Source organism: Oryzias latipes, chromosome 11 (assembly GCF_053564925.1).
Source record: "Oryzias latipes strain Hd-rR chromosome 11, Olatipes_Hd-rR_3.1".
NCBI classification, from domain to species: Eukaryota; Metazoa; Chordata; class Actinopteri; order Beloniformes; family Adrianichthyidae; genus Oryzias; species Oryzias latipes.
The window spans coordinates 7,317,072-7,331,588 of record NC_136247.1 but is presented as its reverse complement, the minus strand read 5'-3'; the positions used below and the strand labels follow the sequence as shown (position 1 = coordinate 7,331,588).

General features: G+C 40.7%; 1 protein-coding gene across 50 annotated transcripts in view; it reads right to left on the bottom strand.

The window, feature by feature from the left end:
- Nucleotides 1-758: 758 nt before the first annotated feature.
- Nucleotides 759-14,517, bottom strand: part of clasp2 (cytoplasmic linker associated protein 2) — a 52,608-nt gene continuing 38,849 nt past the window's right edge. For 19 of the 50 annotated variants that reach the window (XM_023960106.2, XM_078954629.1, XM_078954638.1 and 16 more), the window contains 14 exons: nt 13,894-13,985; nt 13,727-13,790; nt 11,578-11,741; nt 10,845-10,923; nt 9,486-9,629; nt 8,474-8,617; nt 8,267-8,373; nt 7,942-8,083; nt 4,074-4,269; nt 3,794-3,990; nt 3,592-3,720; nt 3,265-3,471; nt 2,207-2,323; nt 759-2,095 (listed from right to left, as the gene is read on the bottom strand). In XM_023960106.2, the coding sequence (XP_023815874.1) occupies nt 2,018-2,095; nt 2,207-2,323; nt 3,265-3,471; nt 3,592-3,720; nt 3,794-3,990; nt 4,074-4,269; nt 7,942-8,083; nt 8,267-8,373; nt 8,474-8,617; nt 9,486-9,629; nt 10,845-10,923; nt 11,578-11,741; nt 13,727-13,790; nt 13,894-13,985 (1,860 nt within the window). In that variant the 3' untranslated portion in view covers nt 759-2,017. Of the gene's footprint in view, nt 2,096-2,206; nt 2,324-3,264; nt 3,472-3,591; nt 3,721-3,793; nt 3,991-4,073; nt 4,270-7,941; nt 8,084-8,266; nt 8,374-8,473; nt 8,618-9,485; nt 9,630-10,844; nt 10,924-11,577; nt 11,742-12,952; nt 13,013-13,726; nt 13,791-13,893; nt 13,986-14,517 lie in introns of all 50 variants that reach the window. The other 31 variants (XM_078954627.1, XM_078954630.1, XM_078954639.1 and 28 more) reach the window with 3 other exon arrangements.

Sequence of the window (14,517 nt, the reverse complement as noted above, 5' to 3'; positions counted from 1 at the left end):
TTAATAGTCCATTCTAATTCAAGTTTTCTTATTTTTTCTACAAAAAAATAAACATAAAAATGAGACCACGCATCTAAATAAAATTAACAAACCAATCATTTTCAACATCTTTAAAAACATTATTTCTGATGAATAAAACATTTTACAAGCTTTAAAGCCAGTGTTCTTTCAGTGTGATGTGAAGTTGGTTTGGTTTGCAACCGTTCCCACAAGTAGTTATCTTTGCATCAAATGGCGTATGCTGACTTCCAGGGAGGCCACTGGGTTTATGTGGTCCCCTCTTTAGCTGCTCCTAAATATAAATATACAGCCACCAGAACAGGATCCATATGTGAAATTTAGCACCAGTTGCTCAAATAGCTATATTACATAAGGCTAAAACATTTTTCCTTTACACCTGTTCAGCCCAAATGTTTGGTGAGTATTTGGCAGTCACAGATTCTCCAAGATGTCCCAATTAAAAAGATGAGAGAGGTCTGGAATGTTTGTCATAGATAAAATTAAACTGTGACAGACAGAAGGTAAAAAAAAAAGAACCCAGGAAATCACAATTTTAATGAATTTATTTATCTAATGGTGCCAAAACTAGGTATTGATCTCCCACAAACAATTCTGTTTCCTTAAGAAGCTCTTCTATTCTCCACTTGCACAAGTGGCAACAAGTCCAAAGATATATTTTTAAATGAAGTGTGGACACTAAACATTTGCATACTGTACATGCTCCTTCCATGTGAAGAAGTCAAGCAACTCATGTCTCATTTTGATCTGTACAAGTTCTTTATTTTAAAGCACAGCTTTGTAAATGCACTGAGAATACAACAATGAAATCTAGAATGTTATGAGAGGAAAGAAAGACATGAACAAGATAAAAGTGAAGGACAACTGTTTTTCAGCCCTGGAAATAATACATTTCTACAAATTTCTCATTGGAGAAAAAAACAAAAATGAAAAAAACAAAACAAAAAAAAAACGTGAGACTACAACATGCGCAACCGAGACAGAGGGGGAAAAATTATGAAACATTTGGGGCAAAGGTGTGTGCACCTTTCCACACAGAACTCTCCTCAATGACAGTTTACTGAATATTTAATTTTAATATCCTTTAGTGACACAAATCCACTATGTGATAATTGGCCACATCCTGTCATAAAGCACCCATCTCCCCCTCCATGTTGCTTGAAAGTGGGTTGATCCGAGTTAGGCTGGAAGAAATGGAGGATGTGATGATCTGAAAGGGGTGGACATTGTTCATTTCATTTTAAAAGCCCGGTCTGACTGTTCTGAGCGTCAGCAGGACCCAGATTAAAAAGTGACTCTTGGACATTTAGTCTCATGCACAGCCAAGCAGAGCAACGGGTCCAACGTTTGGGATAGTGTCTGAACCGCTTTGCTTTGAGTGGCGGTTAGTACTGCGCGGGTTTTGGCTGGTCGTACCTTTTAGGCTGGTCAGCATCGCTCTGAAAGGGTGTTTCAGTGAATGTGTGAGTGAAAAGAAAATTCCAGGTTTTTAAAAAACAAAACAAAACAGAAAACACTGCAGTAAAACAAAATCAAACTATGACACAATGTACATTCCTGTCTACCTGGCCCCCGGTTTCTTATCGTTCATGAAGGAAACCAAAAAAATAAAAAATACGGCACTATTTAATCATTGCAGGGTTTGATGAATTTGAAATTCCAGAAAAATAAAGACATGCATATGCACCGTTTTCTAATAACAATATATAGTTGGGATCCAACAGGACCCACCCTTCCTCACATCATCCTTTAGTGGCGAGTGACAAACCTTGGTGGCGTATGCAACTGCACAAGTCTTTGTTCAGTCTGAGATCACAGCGGATGCTCAAAAAAACCCTTCCTTTTCTTTGTAGTGAAGAAACGAATGCCAATGGCGTGTGGATGGATCAGCTGTTGACATAAGCAGTTGTCATTTTTTAAAAGTTTGGATCTGTTTGGGTGTGACGTGATGAGCAGATGTGTGGTTGTGATGTTGTCCTGTGAGATGTGCATGTATCTCCTATAGGGCTTCAGTCGACGGTTCCCCTCCGCTGGAGCCCGACTGAGCACGCTTGATGTACAGATTCAGCAGCTTCAGCTATAAAAGAGAAGATGGCGGACACGTTTAAAAAAGAAATCACTCAATAAAGCAGGTAAAGTGGAAAAATTTCATCAAACTCTCACAGGAATGAAGGAGTGAGGAGCTCACCTTGCTGCTGGAGAGCTGACTTAAGTGCGGTTTGAGGTCTTCTCCTATAACAGCATAAATGGCCACTAAGCAGAAGACGCAGGCTTTCCTTACACTGCTTTCAGAGTTGTCATAACCCTGTTAAAATTAAAATAAAAACAGTCAATAAATCAGATTTCTATAGTCCCAGTTCTGCTCCATTGCAGAAATGGAATTCTGAGAATTTAGTTTTTAGAGCTAATTTATGTTTTTGTAATTATTTGTTTAAAAAAAAAAGATGCATTTTAAATAAATTATTGCTTTACTAGAACTTTGTTGCTAATTATTAGTATTTTACTTTATTTTTTTTGAAACTTTTGTCCCTTTTGGCTTCCAGGATCATGTGACCAAACTGAAAAAAACAGGCCCCTTAGAAATAAACCAACATTTCTTACCTTATTGACAGATTTTCATCAAATAACAAAAAACAAAAAATGGGGTAAAAAATGTTCTTACCAAGAATTCCTATTTTACGTTTTCATAGTGCAGGTCTAGGAAATGTTAAAAGCATAAAAGAGAGGCTTGCTGGTACATGTGGTTTCTTCAATACACGGTAGAAGCAGAATCCGTCCTAAACATTATTTTAGTGCCAGAGCTCTCTAAAACTTTATACATCGGGTCTGCCATCTTGGCAAAGTGAATCAAACACACCTAGTAGATGTTCTTTACAAAACTACTCTGTGGCTGCGTGGGATTTCCTTAGAGAAGACCCTCCACACAGAAAAGAACATACTTAAACTGCTGCGTTTTCTGGTGTACATTCGTGGTTTCTGGCTGTGTTGTTAGGATTTAAAGGAGAAATCCACAGACGGAATGATGGAGGCTTATTAAGCCATGAAAAACTGTTTTTTCATAAAACACAGTGACAAAAAATGGCTTTAAAAAAAAAAATTAAGTTCTCTTTAAGGAACTTTTATAGATTTTTAAACATTATGCCAAAATGTAGATTTCTCGTTGAGTCTAACATCTCACAAGAAATATTGAAAATTATATTTATTTCTAAATTTAAATAAATTCAATGAGAAAAGCAGCTGTTCTACCTGAACGAGTCCTGGAACAATCTCAGGTAACATGCTGATGAGACCCTCTCGAGGGATCCTCTCCACCACCTTGGTCTGCATCTTGATAGCAGCCAGGTTGATGGGGTAATCGGCGGACTGGATGATGGGGCACAAAACTTTGATGCACTGCTCAGGGCTGATGGACAGGGCCAACATGGCTGCCGTCTCCTCCGCCGCTCGTACCACCTTCAGAAACGCAAAGGACGACGTGGCATTTCACATTTCACGGCTCATGTGTGTCAGACAAGCAAATAAATGAAATAAAACAGTTCTGTAAACAAAAGAATTGAGTCAGGAGAAGGGTACCTCCTTATGAGGATCTTTGTGAGCCTCCAGAGCCTTCATAATTGTGAGTTCTGCATAGTTCTTGAACCTCCAGGGCTGCTTACCCAGAATCTCCCTAAGCACCCGCAAGGCTAGTGTTCGGATCACATGCTAAAAGAGTGAAAGAGATTTAAGATCAGAGGAAAATAGCTGAGATTCTTCCGCATGCAGACTCCCAGCGTACCTCTCTGTCACCCATCGTCTCCAGCAGCAGCAGCAGGATGGTCTTGAAGTGTTCATCCCACACCTGTAGTGTGTTCTCGCGGATCAACTTCAGCAGCTCCCACAGCGCCGCCTTCCTTTCCTCAATGCGCTCGTTGTGATTGGACAACTCTTTGAGGAGCTCGGCCACGAGCTCCGACTGGTCCAGGCCGCTGTCTGCTGAGAGGCAGCGGGACAAAGACGTTCAGAGATCGCCGGTGTTGCTCCACAGGCAATTTCCTGCCAAAGAAACGTTCGCTTACCGTCGGTGAGATGCGCCGAGTCGTCCAGGCTGGTGTCTTTGCGGCTGTGTTTAAAGGGAGAGTCGGAGAAGTGATCCCGCGCCCCACGGGGGCTGGAAGACAGGAGGGGGGTGTTCAGGAGGGACGTCTTGTTGTCAAGAGCCATGCGGCCGCCGTCTACCAGCTCTGAACCTCGGCCGTCCATTCCCATACCCCCCTGCAAGAAGAAAAATGAAAGAAGAAAGTGACCAAAAATTGTAAAAATATATGACAAATTAAGATGTTTTGATCTTTAAAAAAAAACAACGTAGAAAATGAAGCATATTCTTTTTTTAATCCAAAAAATGAAGTCTAAAAATCATCAAAAAATGTCAGCCTATGTTTAGAAAAATATGGGAAAAATATTTCTCATCATTGCTGCATTTTTTAAATATTTGAGCAAAAAAACAAAAATTGTACTTCATTGAACACTACCATTATCAGGTTCACAGAGAAAGCTGCATTTTAAAAAACAAAACTTCGTTACAACTGCCTTCAAAATAAAAGTGTCACAGGATGTGAAAAATTAATTACTATAATTCGAAGCTTCAGGTCATTTTTAATGTGGATCCACAAAATACTGGTTTTGCTGCTGAATTTCTCTGACAACATTTTGTGAAGATAAATTTTAAAGGGAAAATTTTTCCCCAATACGGTTGCAAAACAAATGTTCTTATATCAACTTTTTGGCAACTTTAAAAGAGCTGAAAGCATTTCAAATTTAAAGAACCACAACATGTTCTTGTGGAATTTTTCTGATCGAGGTCATATTTTAAGAAAACTGGGATTAAAATTGCATTTTTTGAATTTTTTCAAAATATTTTATTTTCGTTTTTAAATAGACAAAATCACAGACAAGCAAAACGAACACTTCAGGCTCTTTGACCATTACAAAACAGAATGAAAAACTACAAGTAAATAAATAATTGCCTGTTACACTCTATTCAATATTTATTTACAGGCCGTCCAAATAGGGCATAAAGAGAAGAAAGAAAAATGAAGTCTCAATACAGAGCTAAATAATTTTAACTTTCTGAAAACGATTTTAAAATTGCATTTCTAAGTATTTCTTTATTCAAATCGATGCAAATCCGAAGCAGACGAAAAAATGCAGTTTGAAAAGGAGCTTAATTGTGACAGAAAATACTCTTGGCGGGCCACAAGCTCCCTGCTCCACTTTGCTCCGCAACAGGGAGAGAAAGGGGGGCGGGGTTGCTCTGTGCCAACGTTCTCGCCCACAACTCAGAGGCAAATTTGGAATGAACTCCTGCTGCTCTGCAGAAACTATGTTCTAGAAAACTACACAGGTTTTTGGCATTATCAGAATTAAAAGACCACTGGGAACGTTTTGAAAATAGATCAAAAGATGATCAGAATGGGACTTTAAATTCCCACTCAGTGATTGAAACCATTAATGCCAGCTGAGCTCATGCCTGGACCATTGTGAAATTCAATAATTGGTCAAAATGCACTTGGAAATAGAAGAAAACTATTTTATTTCTGGGAGTTCTTATCTAACATGGTTTCTTATCTTCCATGGTAGGATAATTTAAATCCATGAAGATAAATACAAGGCCTCCCTTTGTCTTGGCATGGCAACGTCACAAAAAGAACTACTCTGCAGAGGCTGACACTCCACCCGCTTGAGAGGCGATGAGAAATAAGTGCTCTTGTTTGTGTGTATATAAATTTACACTAAAAGCGAACCGTCCCTGCTGTAGCCTGCTGACTCAGATGTGCTGATGACATGAGGGCCGGTTGAGTTTCAGATAAGTCTCATGGGAAATGTCAGGGGGGTCACTCCTCCGTGAGAGAACAGTATGTCCTTATAAGTGTCCCGGCTCAGTGGGAGGGACTGCAGCGGGAGCAGAGTTTGTGTACCAACTCAGCACTCACACTGAAACACACACAAAAACTGCACAGGTTTTGGTGATAAAATCCTCGTTTTAGCCATCAAGCTGGCTGTAAATGGAAGCTTTTATCGAGGATTCATTTCTTCAGCACTGTAGGCCTCTCAGTTCCTGCAGAGGTGTCGGAGTGGATCACATGTCCGTAACATGCACTATATGTTGGTGTCAAATCCAAGAAAACACATAGGATTACAACTTTTCTAAGAAGCCAGGGAAATAAATTCTTGGTGTTGAGCACCTGTCAGAATAAAATTCAAGGAACGTTTTTGATCTAAAATAGCCTTAATACTGAATTAGAGTGTGTTTTTTTATTTTTTATGTATACGTTTATTTTTATTAGCTGCAGGTTTAAAAAAAGTTAAAGATCGTGATGGGCTCGACTCTTGACGAACATCCAGGACACTTTTTAGTTGCAAAGTCTGCCATCCCAGAATTAATGAAAGTTTAAAAAAAAAAAACAAGTTTAAAGTTACCTAAATCACAATGGGTGGACTCAGAGTTCGTTGGTCTGGACCCTGTCCGCTTTAATTGGTCCGGACTGGGTCTTAACCTTCCGTTTGGTCTGTGTTCAGACTGCCATCAAGCAGACTTTCCTTTTCTAAATCAAAGCTTGTAAACAAAACCACGTGACTTAAGATCTCTTCACACATTGGCCAGGATTTACGAGGGCGGGGCAAAGCAATAAGAGGCAGGATTTATGGAAGTCCTGCGCTCTGAAGTCCTTATTGGGATAGTTCATTCAAACTTTATATTTCTAAAATTGTTGCTATGGCCTATCAACTTCACTGTGGCGGCCATTTTGATTCCAATGTCATGTGGAGAGCTGCAGAGCAAAACCCAGAGAAGCGTGCCACAGCAGAGTGTTAGGACACGCCAGCACTAGCACCATTTTGTTTAGACCTTCTTCCACTTTCGGCTTCTCCCATCAGGGGTCGCCACAGCGAACAAGTCGCATGGTAAATTTGGCAATGTTTTACGCCGGATGCCCTTCCTGACGCAACCTTCTCATACCGGGCTTGGAACCGGCAGAGGTAGAGAAGGGAACAGGGAGCAGCCTGGAGTTGAACCCAGGTTTCACGGACGGAAGGCGCTGCAAACCAGCACGAGCTAAACTGGCTCCCATCCCATTTTGTTTAGACCTAAATAGGCTTAAACAGGGTTGTGGAAGAACCTGGGAGGGTACGATGGGCAGCTTTAATTTTTACATTGTAAGCATTTAGGGTACATTTATAAACTGTAGTCACAAAAAAGGGTAATGCTCACCCAAAATGTGTAAAAATATCTATAGAACATGGGTTCAGCAGTCACAGCAGGAGGAAAAAGTTGGACATTAAATGCACCTTGAAATACTAAGACAATTTTATAGTAAAAAAAATTGTGAAGTAAAGTGCGACTCCCACTTCTTTCATATGGTATTTTGGGACGACAGCTACAAACAGCAGCTGGACTTTAGACCATCAGCTGTAAATGAGTAACAATTACTAAACACCAGGCTTAGACTGTAGTACACCAAGTGTTGTGTAATGCCACATTTAGCCCTAATGCTATCTTGAGGGGTCCAGATGACCCCACCCTTACCTTGACATGTTCCCCCTACCATGACAAAGGTGGATAAAGGTGGAAAGATTTCATGTAATCCATGGACACCAGTGAAGATCACAAATCATTGAAGAAAAAAGGTTCAGAGCACTGTCTAGTGGGGTCTAGATGACCCCACTCCCAAGGTTAACGTGCCAACGTTGGGAGTGGGGTCATCTGGACCCCACAAGATAGCACAAGGGTTAAAAAGAACCCGCTGGTAATAATTTACCCAAGATCGATAAAAAATGCATCTTCCAAAGTATATTTCACAGCAAAAACTGCTGATTTGTTAGCTTTATGTTCACCTTAGCATGTTTTCAGACTCTTTTTCCCACACATCATCCTGAAATTTGACTGACCTCTTCTCCATCTCTCCTTTGCACTGGATCATTCATGTCTTCTTGGCTGCGCACGCTAAAATTTTGGATCGCTTCTGTGACACCTTTGAGGGAGCTGTAGATGTCCTCTGAGTTCATGTTTTCTGTGTCGTAGTCGAAAGCACTGCAGCGAAACAAGAATGACATTTTAAAAATGGAAAAAAAACAAAAAGAAAATAAACACAACACCCGACGACTCACATGATGTGAGGCAAAAATCAGAAATTTAAGATCCCAAATAAATATCAGAGGGTACATTTGAGTCTGCAGATGCTTTGGTCGCACTATGCAGAGAGGTGGACTCTACCTTGGTGATGGGGTGTTCTGGGAGGTGTTGGTAGGAGAAGTGACAGGACTGGACCAGCTGGCTGGCGATCTGGGAGTGTGGCGAGTTAAAGGGCTGCCCATTGGTGCCTGAAATAGAAAAAGAAAAAATACAGACTGATGAGAAAAGTGCTCAGTGTGCTCAAAGCTTTGCATTGTTACGCGACCGGACACTTTGTTTAGAGCTCACCTGTGCAACGCTGCCCGTGTTCTTCAAATGATTCTGAAGCAGCTTGGTGGCCCCATCCTGAAAGGTTTTGGGAAGAGCTGCCAGCAGCATGGTGAACTCTGGAGTGTTCAGCTGGAAGAGGGCGATTAGCACCGCCTGGGCCGCCTGGAATAAAGTTAAAAAAACAAAGCACCACTTAAAAACTTTTAAATCAAGGAGGCTAATAACTATTGTGACAATAATTTCTGTTTTTCTTTTCTTGAAGCTGTGAGAAAAGCATCTTTCCAGTGTGGAAAAAAAGTACAAACACAACCAGTTCAACATGCTTTCTAGTCTATTTTTAAATCAGAATTTGAGTTTTTCACTGAGATTTTCCCATTACTTGTTAGTTTTGTACATGCATCATGTGTAAAAAAACCAACAGTATTTAAAGTTTAATATTAGCAGTACAACATAGCCTACTTGTAATCTGGTATATAGACATTTCCAAAAAATTATATATATGCAATAGTTACCAAAATGTCTGTGATCAAATGGTAAACTCAAAAAACAAAAATGCTGTCAGAATTTTGTTGAGCATTAGTTTTTGGTTGGTTGGTGTTTTTTTTAAATCAAAGTTTTTTGTCAAAAATACATTTTTTTTCCACTCAGAATGTTTGTTTATAAAACTAAATAGCTTTGGTATGCCTGTTATTGTTTTTTTTTTGCAGTGTTCCCCGTGGATTCATCTCAAACAAATGAATGACCTAAAAATATGCTAACAGGCTTTTGTTCCTTCTATCCTTATTTTAACCCCACTAGCACAAGTGAAAAAAATATGAAAGTATTTTAGAATACTGTAGTTGTTTTTGTCCTCTCATGTGTCTAAATGTATGTTTTTTTATCTTAAAAGTTTGGCTTAAAAAAAAATGCAACAAAAAATAACAAGTTGCAACTAAAATAGTATTTTAGTAACACCCTACGGTGTTTCATTGATTCAGTTGCAGGAGTTTTTCCTGCAAACTGAGTATTGCAGCGAGACGTCAGTCAGTACCTTTCTGACATCGGAGCTCTTGGGTTCAGTTGTCCAGGTGATTATGCGGGAGACAGCCAGCCGGGTTTCACTGGAGTTCACAAAGTCTGGGGCTTCCATCTGTAGAGTCAGGGTCTCAATGTACTTCAGGATGGCCACCTTCACCTGAAACGCCGGCACACATTAACACTTTGTTAATGACAGATGTGCGGCGATGTATACACCTGTGCACAACAACCACAGCAGGCTCTTGCAGGCCTGGAAGTGGCACGATCTGATGAATCACGTGAAATGAAGAACATATATGGTCATGCTTTGCAAAGAGGAAAACAATCCAATACGAAAGCAGAGACGATAAAAAGAACAAAAAAGAGTGAATGAAAAATGTCACGGCTTTTTCTGAAACGTCACAACTGATGCCTGCCCCTATTCCCCTCCTCCACCTGATTCTCTAAATTTGCACCCCAAGGAGCAGAACTTCCTCCTGCGGCTCCGCAGTGTCCTGCGCGCCACATCATTGCTCCCCCCAGAGCGCACTGACCTGGGAGGACTGGCTCCAGGCTGCAGCCTGCTCGTCTAGAGAGCAGGCGTGGCGCCACGCTCTGGGGGTGAACAATTTTACCCCGGTACCTCCCCTGCCTCGCCCTCGCCTGCAACACGAGCTCCGTACAGGCTTCAGAGAGAGAAAGGAAAAGCACCGCATCAATTCACGGGGACCAAGAGGGGGGCCAGGGGGGGAAACGAAAAAAGGGAGACGAGAGGAAGTGAAAGATGGGAGGAGGCGGTGGTGATGCAAAGTTGATACGGAATAGTACATTCTTGTGCTAAATATTGTCCATAAATATTACAGTTAGCTGTTTTGTCCTAACAGCAAATTAGTTACATAATGTTTACAGCAGTTTTATAATAATGAACTGAGGCTTTAATGAGTTTTGTGTAGGAGAAACCAGGAGTTCTAATACTGCACTCTATAATACTTCCTCAGTTTTTGATGATACTACATATTTGTAAGGATACTTGTTGCGAAGCAAATTGACTGTTTTCCTGTTAACTCCCTTTTATTTGTCTAAGAAGTTTAGAAAAAGAAGAAGAAAGATGCGAAGAAGCAGTAATTGTGGTGTAAACTTTCCAGAATAGATGCTGTGTGGAGAGGCAGAGCATTAAATAACGAGCTGGGGGAAAAAGGGGCAAGGAGGAAAAAAGGAACTGGAGGGCAAAATGAGGCTTAAATGGATTGTTGTCCAATCAGAGCCTGTGAGTCAAAACTCGGAGTCGCACAGCCAGGATGGGAAGGCGGCGGGTCACAGTAGTCCAGGATGGTCTTTTAACTTTTCACCTTATAGTCAGTGATACACAAAACATGACTGTACTTGTCCTCACCTTCAGGTTCGGCGTCTGCGTCTGATCCACAGTGAACCTCATGAGGATAGTAAACTGAAGGTCATTGGGGAAAGACTCCCTGGAAAAAAAAACAACAACAACACTTTAGTGTTTTTACTCTTGTTTTTTTTTTTAAACCAAAAAAGTTCACCTATTTTTTTCATAATAAAATCTTAGAAACATATATTTTAGTGAATTTAGAAAATTATGAACAGTTACTGTTGGAATAATGACCATTAGAAATTTACCATCCTGATAAATATTTGACAACCAACTAAAAATAATAAAAAATTTAGCTGGCAATTAGCACTGAACTGCTTGCAATGGCATCTTAACAAGTGATTTGAATTAAGAATGTAAAGTAGTGACTTATTTGGCAGAATTTAAAGGTTATGCTTTTTTAAGGTCGATTAAAAATGAAAATACCGCATTTTCAACCAACCTGTTATGCTAGTTTCTGTGTTCCCAGGCCCAATGGACCTCTTTAGACCTGATCACATTTTGGGTTTTATTACCACATTAGTTAATTCTGTTTAAATGTCTTGTTAAATGTAATATGTAAATTCCTATAGTTTTATACACCATAGATTTTTTAAACTGTTATTTTATATTTTGAATTCTGCTCAGGGTCAGATTGATGCAACAGAAGATGTCTTTTACCAGCTGCACTGTCCAAGCTGGACAAATTGCAGTTCAATATTAAGTAGGAACAAAATAACATGAAGAATCCAACCTTGTGATGTCCAGAGCTCTCTGGACTTTGGCCTGGACGGAGCCCAGGAGGTCTGCTCCCATCTTCTTCAGCAGCTGTGTGAGCAGGACAAATAACCAGTCCTGTAGGTCGTCCTTGTGGACCAGGATGAAATCCACCAGAGTCTCCAGGAACATGCTGAACACCTGAGGCACACAAACGGATTCAATGTCATGCACACCAATTTATTGATCCATTTCCTGAACACTACACACCCTCACAAATGCATGCATCCAATCACTCCTCAATTTACTGGACAGAAAGGAGTTTTAATGACGTAAGAAGAGTATTAGTCCCTGTTTGAAGATTATTGTAGTAGCAGCTGATCTCCACTCTCAAACACCCAAACAATAAAATGGTATTCAGTGAGGCTTAAAGACCCACTCCGACAAAAATTGTGTTCTGGGTGTTTTTAACACGTTTGTGTGGAATTTATCCGATGACGGAGGACATATATACAGAAAAGTAAGCTCAAAATTTAATTTAAGAAGATTTTTGTTAATCAGGAGCATATGAAAAAATGCTGTTGGTGAAATATCGTTTTTGCGATGTAAAAGAAATACACTGGGCAGGTAAGAAGCTCCCCGCTCCGCTCCAATTCAAACCATGCACATCTTCATTTTCCTTGTCCGAGCTGGCATCTAGCTCAACACTGTAGGGCGTGTCAACAGAACGCTCAGTCACAGGTGACGGGAAGGGGCGACGGGGTTGCTCTGCGGCAACAGTCCCGCTCATAACTCACGAGGTGAATTTCTTAATAAGCTTCTGCGGCTCTGCAGAAGCTTTGTGCCAGAAAAAGACAAAGGTTTTTTAATGTTTTGCCTTAAAACGGCATAACTATGATTAAACAAGACCATTGGGAACACTTTTCAAATAGATCAAAAGATGATCGGAGTGGGACTTTGACACATAAGTAGTTGATTTCACATAGATAGCATAGTCACAGGCAGGTTAGTGCGTGTTATTTCTCGGCAACTGATCACCCTATCCCAATTAATTAAGCCGAATTTCATCAAGAGTGTTTTTGGATGCAGTAAAGTGTGTAAACTTACTCTCTACAGAGAATTCCAGAGTGGGTGGCATGAGGGAGAGAAACACACACATCCGTTAGCATCCTAACAGAGTTCGGCCTTATCGTGCGAGTACATCCACTACCCAGATTTCCAGCGAACTATCTGCAAAGTACTACAAATTCTTTTTTACAAGTAGGAATCAAAAGATGCCAAGGATGTTTTTTGGTGGAAATAAAAAAATAAATACCTGAAATCAACAACAAAGCAGATGAAAAAAAAAAAGAAGAGAAGGGTAAGAAAAGACAGATGGAGGCAGGAGAAAGATCCATGGTGAGATGCGGTACCTTGAAGGAGGCTGAGCTTATACCGGATTCTGCCGTGCCGTAGACCCTGCCGGAGTCTCGCTGAAATTCATCAAATCGTCAAATGGTCAAACGAGTGGAAGGGGGAGAGGCTCACACACTTTACGGTACGTGTGAGGCGACAGAGCACTCAAAACGCCGAAGGAAGAGTGGCAGAGTTAGAGAGGGCGAACCACAGCCAGTTAGTCAGAAGAGCTGGCGGCCCCAAATACATGAGTGTGGTGTGTGTGGATCTGAGTTTTGGTCGTTGTGGTCAGTGACGCTTCAGACTGAAAGTAAAGAAGGAGAATAGATGGGAGGGGAAATGAATGCAGAGAGCCGGCCGGCGGGTTTGCTGCTGCCGGTGACAGGCCATTCCCACAGGACGGCAGAGTGGGAGCTCACACAGTCAGGTGCGGCATGCAGTTAGAAAACAGTCCCTGCATGCCCAGGTGTATGCTTGAATGTGTTCATTCACATTTTAAATCACACTTTGACCTGTTTGTTTTGTACTTTTTTCTTCTTCAAGTGTAATAAAAAAAAAGTGGCTCCTAAAACCAGGGATCACTACAGAGTGTGTGTTTGTGTTGCTGAGGTGTTTTTTGGCAGAATCCGGTACAGTGAAAGATGGTGGGATTAATGAAGTAACTGAAAATAAGGTAAAAAAAAAATAAAAACAAATCAAAGCGATAATCATGGATTTGTGAAAATTGTAAATGAGATTTGCGGTGCGGAGGGTGGTGTGTCTTTTGAGTTTTGTGCCGCATGCGTCCGTACCTTACTGTGAGGGTCTGCAAACATCCGGGTGAAGATTTCACACAGCCTCTTTAACTCCACCCGGCTGCAGCAGCCGTAGAGGAAACCAACAGAGAACACATGGACAACGATGAAAACGGAGATTCTATTTTATTTTGGGAAATAACACAAGTGTTTTCAGATCTGACCTGAGGGTTCGCTGGTTTTTGAGAAGAGCCTGAAGCCCCAAAAGCCCCTCCTTCCTCTCCGACCAGTTGGCACTGGCACAGCGGTTAAGCACCTGGAAGGGAACGCAAGCAGGAGTTCAAACAACACATAAAGAAATGTCTTGACGTCATAATTGTGCAAATCTATCTATTTTCTAAACCCGCCAAGTGCCTTTCAGGGTCAAGGGGAGCATGCTGGAGACTATTCCAGTCACAGATGGGCGAAGGCGGAGGACACTCATGATGGGTTGCCAGTCTGTTGCATGGCCACAAAGAAAAACACGTCCACACCGAGGAACAATTTAGTCACCAAAAACTAGTTTTTTGTTTTTAGAGGGAGCAAGCTGATGCTTAATACAAAAAAAAAAATAAAAAGAAAAAGGAAATGATATTAAACTGGCTTAAATTTTTCAATTCCAAAGTTGGAATAGTAAATTACTAAATAGTAATGAATAGGGGCGCAAAAAGACATGATTGCAAATCCACGATCATTATATGAGTAAATAAACATAGATAATTAAAAAGAGACAAAGGTTGTACAGGAAAAGGATGTTGCATTTTTCACAGAAAAACAAAGTCTAAGGCTGATTGGGTTTACAATAGTCT